The sequence below is a fragment of the Amyelois transitella genome, chromosome 31 (genome assembly GCF_032362555.1).
Source record: "Amyelois transitella isolate CPQ chromosome 31, ilAmyTran1.1, whole genome shotgun sequence".
In the NCBI taxonomy this organism is placed as follows: domain Eukaryota; kingdom Metazoa; phylum Arthropoda; class Insecta; order Lepidoptera; family Pyralidae; genus Amyelois; species Amyelois transitella.
In genome coordinates, this window is record NC_083534.1 from 4141393 (window position 1) to 4150289 (window position 8897).

The window sequence follows — 8897 nt, forward strand, 5'->3', positions numbered from 1 at the left end:
GCGCTTTGGAAGCGGTGGTAGTTATAATTGGATTTAAGTGATGTGACGTCAATATGTGATACATTGTATCCAATTTTGAAAATAAATCTATTCTATTCTGAATAGGATCACTCCATTTCTTTCCCATGGATGTCGTAAAAGGCAATTAAGGGATAATCTTATAAACTTAGGATTGTTCTTTTAGGCGACAAGCTAGTAACCTGTCACTATTTGAATCTCAATTCTATCATTAAGCCGAACAGCTGAACGTGGCCTATCAGTCCTTTCAAGGCTGTTGGCTCTGTCTACCCCTCAAGGGAATAAACGTGACTATTATGTACACGTATCCAATCCATCTACTGTCAATCATCCTCTCCACACGACCATACCCATTAATAAAACAAACGTAATTCTTAAAACATTTATAAGTACTACGATTAAGACTGATGATTATATCAATAATCATCAGTCGATGGACTTTTTGTAGCTAAATATTGCAACGCGCGCTGAATTGCCGGCGGTATGGGCGGCGGTGTTGGCAAATGCTGACCCTGGGGTTGGAAGCCGTTCTCGTCTGCCTTGTAAAGGAGGTTTATCACCTGTAATAGAATAGACATTACATTACATTACTTTACATTACATTACATCACATTACATTACATTACATTACTTCACATTACATTACATTACATATGGTCACGTCTGTATCCCTTGCGGGGTAGACAGATCCAACAGTCTTGAAAAGACTGAATGGCCACGTTCAGCTGTTTGGCTTAATGAGAATTGTAATTCAAATAGTGACAGGTTGCTAGCACATCGCCTAAAAAAAGAATCCTAAGTTTGTAAGCCTATCCTTTAGTCGCCTTTTACGACATCCATGGGAAAGGTATAGAGTGGTTCTATGAAAACCACACGACAATATATATCACATCACATCATATAATCTTAATTCTATCATTAAGCAAATGCTGCAGTGCAGTGCCCGACACTGCGGCCGCTTCTTCGGCACTGACGCTTTGGAATAGTTACTAATAGAAAACGTAGTTTTAAGTCTGTATATGACAATTGATTAGTGACTAGAGGCCGCCCGCGACTTCGTCCGCATGGAAACCCCATCAATCCCGCTGGAACTCCGGGATAAAAAGTAGCCTATATGTTATTCTGGGTCTTCAGCTACCTACATACCAAATTTCATCGTAATCGGTTCAGTAGTTATTGCGTGAAAGAGTAACAAACATCCATACTGACATCCTGACATACTAACAAACTTTCGCATTTATAATATTAGTGGGATTCACACATTTTTAGAGATTAATTTCTTATATTTTAATTGATAACGTCATTGTTTTATAAATAATAATTAAACTGAACTCAAATCAAAACTAAAGCTATATCTACCATAATAATGAAAAAAAAACTCAAATTCAAATTCAAAATTTTTATTCATTACTATAGGATACTTCATATCGCTTAATAATTGTCAAAACGTATGGTTTAACAACATTGGTTGACGTCAAATAAATTACTTAAAACTAACTTTACTGGTGCAGAAGAAGTGGTAACAAACTGCACTGCAGCATTTTTTTCAACAACGTCAATAATTTATTATATATATTATGTTATACAAACAATAATAATTTGAATTAAAAATAGATACATTCTTTTTTAATTAAAAGTTTAATAATTTTTACCTGGCCATCCGGCGCTGTGTACTGATATTGTCCTTCAACGACTAAACTAGACTCGCCGCCCGGATTTGCTTGCAAGGAACCACGCTGCTCGTGGTAGATACCTCCCTCTGAAAAAATATCATTACGGTAAGATAATTTATATTTGTCAAAACACGTAATCGTACATTCATGTTTAACCGTTATTATGTAGTAGTTAAGATAAAGATAATTTATATTTGTCATAACAAGTAATCGTACATTCTTGTCCATTATTATATACTAGCTGTGCCCGCGGTTCGTTCGCGTGGAATAGTTATTTTAGGCATCAGTGAAGCCCTCAAGGGTGAATAATTTTCCCCGTTTTTTTTTCACATTTTCCATTTTTTCTTCGCGTCTAATAGTTTCAGCGTGATGTTATATAGCCTTAAGCCTTCCTCGATAAACGGTCTATTCAACACAAAAATAATTTTTCAATTCGAACCAGTAGTTCCTGAGATTAGCGCGTTCAACAAACAAACTTTTCAGCTTCATAATATTAGTATGTATAGATAATAGAACACTAAACAGTGTGGTTCCCGGCACTAATAGAAAAATAATAGGACTCTCTCCTCGTCTCTTTCCAATGGATGTCGTAAAAGGCGACAAAGGAATATGCTTGTAAACTTAGGATTCTTCTTATAGGCGATATGCTAACAACCGGTCACTATTTGAATCTTAATTCCATCGCTAAGCTAACAGCTGAACGTGGCCTGTCAGTCTTTCAAGACTGCTGGCTCTGTCTACACAAGGGTTATAGACGTGATTATATGCATACATACATACATATGGTCACGTCTATATCCCTTGCGGGGTAGACAGAGCCAACAGTCTTGAAAAGGCTGATTATATGAATGAATGAAAATTAAGATAAACAAAAATCGAAATACAAAAACACAAGTTACCAGTTTGCAACGCCCATTTATACGACCCGTCAGCGTCAGGTCCTTCAAAGTCATTCCGAACTATCATGTCATTATTCTGCCCTTGTATAGAAGTTACCGCCAAAAACTGAAAATTAAAAAGTTGTTTTTTTTTTTTAAATGGATAGGTTCACAAACTTGGGATTTACTTTTTTAGGCGATGGGCTAGCAACCTGTCACTATTTGAATCTCAATTCTATAATTTAGCCAAACAGCTATCCGTGGCCAATTGTTCTTTTCGAGACTTCTGGCTCTGGCTACCCCGCAAGGGATATAGACGTGATTATGAACATAACACATTTTTTTTAGTACATAGCATTACAAAAAAAGTAATGCATAGATAACGGCGGACATTTCCCTAAGAGGGATTTCTTTTTTTTTTATAAGAATGTCAATAAGTCAAAACTGGTAATGAAAGTTTGTTGAACTTTGATGGATAAATAAATAAATAAGTAGGTATATATGTGTAACATTTTCTTTTTTTCACCAGCAAATTGAATAAGACAATCTCGGGCTTCTTTTACGCGTGAAAAGTTAAAAAAGCTACCGATTTGTTTTCTGAATCTCAACATGTGGCGTATACCTATCGCACCTAAAGTTTATGAAATTGATATAAAACCTTTTTTTTTAATTGGTCGAATAATAAACAGTCGAGTCGAGTTTTGAAACTAGATGACATTTACCATGCCGTTTTATGTGCCGTGTGGTTCTCGGCACAAATAAAAAAAGAATAGGACCACTCCATCTCGTTTCCATGGATATCGTAAAAGGCGACTAAGGATGGGCTTATAAACTTGGGATTCTTCTTTAAGGCGATGGGCGATAGACAGGTTGCTCTGTCACTATTTGAATCTCAATTCCATCATAAAGCCAAACAGCTGAATGTGGCCTATCAGTCTTTTCAAGACTGTTGGCTCTGTCTACCCCGCACGGGATATAGACGTGATTATTTGTATGTATGACATTTACCAAAGATTTGAACCTCAGGATTTGAGATTGCCAGAATTCCCGCCAAAATGTCGCACAGTTTCTGGCATAGATAATAATCTATGGTAACCGAATTCAAATAGGTTACGTACAAAATAGTTTAGTCAAATATTTGCAAGATCGTGAATCGGTAAGTCGTGCCCTTCGGATCAGCATTTGCCCTTTTTAATGATATTTAGGATCAACATTGTCTCATGAGAGCGAAGATGTGTTTGACGTGACAATACTTTGTTTGGGCCACGAAAGGGCAGTCTTGTATAAAGAAGTTCGGGTAATAGGCACCTATAAAAATAAAAGCGAATTCAAATGTCATGTTGTTCAAATTGTAACGTTTTTCCAAATTGTACTTACCTACATATGTTTCATTGACTAATAATGATTTTTAAGTGGGGTTAATTTAATAATGTACCTACATTATTCGCGTATTTATTTAATTTTCTCATATTTCATTTTCATAATATTTATATCTATATATATATAAAAAATTAAAATTTAAAATTTGTATCTTCACCAGCGGCGGAGTGAAGCAAAAGTCAGGCAAAGTAAAGCTACTCGACCATTAAAGTTTAACATAACATGATGAGGACTGACATTAATAGATACATTATAAAATAGTATACCGAAGAGGACGTCACTTCGAGAATCGCCAAGGCAAGAGCAACCTTCGCACAGCTCCGTCCTGTATGGCAATCACGGAAACTGACAAGGAGAGTTAAGCTCAAAATATTCCGGTCCAATGTGAAAACCGTTTTTCTGTGTGGGTGTGAGACGTGGAAGGTGACTAAAGACATCTCGCACCGTCTCCAAGTCGTCATTAACCGCTGTCTTCGCCGTATTCTCGGTGTTTACTGGCCTGAGAAAATCTCCAACGTAGACCTGTGGGAACGCTGCGGTGAGACTCCGATCGACCAGCAGATCAAACGCCGCAAATGGAACTGGATCGGCCACACGCTCCGAAGGGACCCCGAACACATACCGAGGCAAGCCCTAGACTGGAATCCCCAAGGAAAGCGTAAACGTGGCCGCCCTAAACAGACCTGGCGGCCGACAATCACCGCAGAGGTGAAGAACCTAGGGAAGACTTGGAGCGAAATAAAACGCGAAGCTCAAGACCGAGCGGGATGGCGACGCACTGTGGATGCCCTCTGCCCCAGCTAGGGGACATAGGACCTTAAGTCAAGTAAGTCATACTCAACACTGGCACAAAATAAAGAAGTTTTAAAGCGACAATGAAAAAAATAAAAAAAGTTAAAGCGGCAAAACGCATAACTTGATAACTTGATACTTGACCTCATCGGCAAATCTATTGACAATTACATAAAAAAACAGACATCAAGAAATCGAAGCTATTTATGTTTCAGCAACAATTTATCACTTTACATCGCGTGAGATTTGCACATTGCGTAATAGAGAAACATTAAGATGTGTGTACATTGAGTGCCGAGTGATTTTTTTTTTTTTACTATGCTTAAGCATTATGTTGACAATATTTTTTCAAGATAGGGTTTTCAAAATTTATAGTAGACACAGGTCGCGCCGATGGGCACCTAGTGCCGAGTGGTTTCCCGCACTTCAGAATAGAATTACTCCTTTTTTTTCCTATTAAAGGTGGCCAAGAAATCAGGTAAGTTAGGTTTTTACAGCTGAACGTTGAAGCTGAAGACTGTTGGTTCTGTCTACCCCGCAAGGGATAAAGACGTGATTATGTATGTATTTACGACCGGAACTCCGTCTAACCTCCACAACCTTTGCGAGGACCTAACCAATAACGGGTCATGTTTACATAACCAGTTGCCAATGTGCAAATATACAAGGAGAGTGTAAATTAGAACCGCATAAGATGACATGCGAGCCAATGGACTGAAAGTCGAGGACGCCGGAAACCGGTCCAAGTGGAGAAAGAAAAGTCGGAAGACGGACTGTTAAATGTAATTCAAACTTCGCGCCTTTACCTATAGAATCATACACTCATTCACTCACTTCATATCGCTGCTCTCTCTCTACTCTGTGCCATTATCGAAGTGTAGATGTGCTCCTATTAAAATAAAGTTTTCTCGTTTTAAATCGTCTTCCATCATTTCAAAGTTTATCACGGACCCCGAGCCCCGAAACGCTTCTGTGAAGGGTGCTACCGGGAACACGCAGAGATGAAAGAGAATGTAAATTAGAACCTTAAAAACATTAATTAAAAAGTATTACCACACCAAGCCTTGCTAATTTGGTATCATTTGTATATTAAGTATTTTATGTAAATGCATTATTTGGTATTTACATATGTATTTTATAATATTTTATGTATGTTTTTATTTATATATATATATATAAAAAGTTGTGTGAGTTTAGTGCACGCCCGTCACTTTTTCCATCATGTCTCCTGTCTCGGGTCGGCTGGAAGAGATTTCTTTTGAAATAAGCAGAACCTTAGTACCTAATTTTGTTTCTTGTGATTCAGTCTCGATGTTTTCTGTGTACCTACATAAATTAGTGAATAAAGAAATAAACTTTTGAAGAGAATTATGAATGTGGTTAGAGCGTAAAAGTATGCAGTGATCGAGACAATGTAATCTGTGCCAACTCCTGGAATGGGTATGATTTTGGAAAAATAGATTTTAATATAGTTACGCCTCTTAACCAAATGGGTAGACAGTTACCGAATATTTCACAAAAATCTGCTTATTTTCTGTTGGTCGGTTAAAAAGTGAATGTCTCCGCCTAATTTTTTGCCTAATGCCAATTAGCAAGTTAAAGCTGAGGTTTTCAAATATATTACACACACAATAACTGTCACTAATGTTATAAATAGAATTTTTTATGCCGCTTCATAATAGCTTATTAAGAAAAAAAAATTGTTTATGTACCGACAGAGTAACATTACATCACTTTATTTAAAGTTTTAAAATAAGAACGTTTGAAATGGGAAGGCGATGACGAGCCTTGATCAAAATTGAAGTCTTAATCTTAATTGAAGTCACAATAACAGCGAAGAGTCTAAATGGCGCAAGCAAAGATTTTACTGACAGGAGCATTTCGCGGTTCCCCAGGCATCACCCCTTTTTTTGCTATCGAAGGGGAAATCGTTTTTCGGACAACCCCGGAAGAGTGTGGGATTCCTGGCATCTAATGTACCAGTCTACCCACTAAAAACTCTCCGTGCGCCCTTTCCATGAAATCTTTGCTTGCGCGATTTAGGTTTTCCGCTATTTTTGACTGATAACGTCGCGTTATTTTTTATTTTTGTGACGTGTGGCTGAGAGAGACAATCTCATTCATGCACCCCTCATTGTCATTGAATTAAAAGACGGAAAATTTGTGATTCAAAAAAAAAAGAAAGAAAGAAAAATATTTATTTGGCGCAAAAGGTAACATTACAGTGTTAATGAACATAGAAATATAAAAAAATTACATGATGCGACCAAAAGGGTTTCCACTCAGCATATGCATGTGTATGATGGGGTTACACAATGCGATGATTTTCAGTGCAAACTAGTGCGGAGGGGGCTTTGCCATTCAATATAAATGATACATATTAAAAATATCAATACAAAATAACAAGTAGACAGCAAGAGTTACAAATTTAAGCTTTTCAAGATGCGATGTTAGATGACCTTTTGTTTTTTTTTTACGATTTTAACAAGTTTTATTTTCGTTGCTCTGACAAACTTAATTTTAGTTTATTATGAATTAAATTATGTTAATTCCGTATGCTTATGATATTATAGTTTAGCTCCAGGCGTAATTATATTATTATTGCGAGAAAAAACGAGTTTGAAGTAATATAGCGGGCGAGAGATCGCGTGATTATTAATTTTATTGACTTTGATTGAGATTTCCTTGATCTTAGCCTAGACATCAAAAGGAACGTATTAAATTCCGTCATATAGTCACGTATGTATCCTATGCGGGGTAGACAGAGCCAATCGTCTTGAAAAGACTGAATGGCCACGTTCAGCTTTAGGGCTTTATAAATGATGAAATTGAGATTTAAATAGTGACAGGTTGCTAGCCCATCGCCTACAGAAGGGATCCCAAGTTTAGCTTATCCCTTAGACGCCTTTTACATGGAAGAAATATGGAGTAATTCTATTCTTAAGTGCCGAAAACCACACGGTATTTCTTCTGACTTGAAAATTCGCTCGCAAAATTTAATTGTCTTATTCGGCGTACTTAACTTATTTATTTTACATTCATTTGCTGTTGTTACTTAAGTTTTAAGGTTCAAGTAAACTAGTATTTTAAGTGCTAACGTATACTAATTCCAGCTTTTACCAGCCATGCAATAAAACGCCTAATCAGGCACTTACCATGAGAAATCCTATGGTGTTCTTCATTTTATGTAAAATTATTAAAAGACCTTGTGATCTACGCGGATCAATTTATTAAAAATACACCAAATATTTGCAAACGTGATAACTGATTGGTTTACCGACCAAATTATTTCCTTCCTTATTGAATATCCGTGCGCAAATAAAATAAAAACAAATCGCTAATACTCTATGAAAAAAAAAAAAAACACAGACAAAAAAAAATATATAATTGGGTAGCTAAAATTCGCGCCCTTTCTTTTAAATTTCGAATTTTCTGTCAAAATTTAATTCACCCAGTGATGGCGGGCGGGTTCCGCGACGTTCACTAAATGTTTGAGGTTGTAACAGGTAAGTACTGCGGCCTATGACCTCTACTTTTGATATGTATAACGTAATATTTGCGTGGGAGCAGTGAAAGAATGTTTAAAAACTCATCAATTCAAACGTGTCATCAATAAAACGCCATAATTATGTTATTTCTTGTGACTGTGTAAATTTTTGTGCATTAAAGATATTATTACAAAGAACAATTGTAATGTTTGCAAATGAATTTTCATAATTTTGTAAAAAATCTATACTTACTGATCTTATAAAGCTGAAGAGTTTGTTTGTTTGTTAGTTTGAACGCGCTAATCTCAGGAACTACTGGTTCGAATTGAAAAATTCTAGAGTTGAATGCGGTTTACAAGAACTGTTATTAAGATAATTTATATAAAGCTAGAATTTCTACTTAGGGCTTAGTGATAGAATTAAGATTCAGATGGCTTCAGGTTGCTAGCCTACCGCCAAAAATAATTATCCTAAGTTCATGAGCTTTTCTCTTAAATGACTTTTACATCGTCTTGTTCATAACATTTTTATTTGAGGAAACTGTCTAAACTTCTATGAAAACTACATTGAACCTTTTTGTATTACTGCTTGTGTTTGTTGCTAGCCAAGTGCTGGCCAGTTGTAAAAACTATATTTTTTTTTTAATTTATAGAATGTTGGTGAAAAAA

The 8897-nt window shown here is 36.3% G+C and overlaps 1 protein-coding gene across 1 annotated transcript; it reads right to left on the reverse strand.

The window, feature by feature from the left end:
* Nucleotides 1-434: 434 nt before the first annotated feature.
* LOC106138592 (endocuticle structural glycoprotein ABD-4) lies at nucleotides 435-8050 on the reverse strand. The gene is made up of 4 exons (XM_013339781.2): nucleotides 7897-8050; nucleotides 2591-2696; nucleotides 1671-1777; nucleotides 435-578 (listed from the first exon to the last, which is right to left on the reverse strand). Exons 1-4 carry the CDS (start codon nucleotides 7921-7923, stop codon nucleotides 435-437), a joined length of 384 nt encoding a protein of 127 aa, XP_013195235.2. The 5' UTR covers nucleotides 7924-8050.
* Nucleotides 8051-8897: the final 847 nt, after the last annotated feature.

Excerpts from the sequence above, each read along its gene's own strand:
- LOC106138592 (XM_013339781.2), bottom strand. The coding sequence starts at position 7,923 with ATGAAGAACACCATAGGATTTCTCATG. Across the intron at positions 2,697-7,896 it reads ACACCATAGGATTTCTCATG|TTTTTGGCGGTAACTTCTAT; the intron begins GTAAGTGCCTGA and ends TTTAATTTTCAG. Across the intron at positions 579-1,670 it reads ACACAGCGCCGGATGGCCAG|GTGATAAACCTCCTTTACAA; the intron begins GTAAAAATTATT and ends ATTCTATTACAG.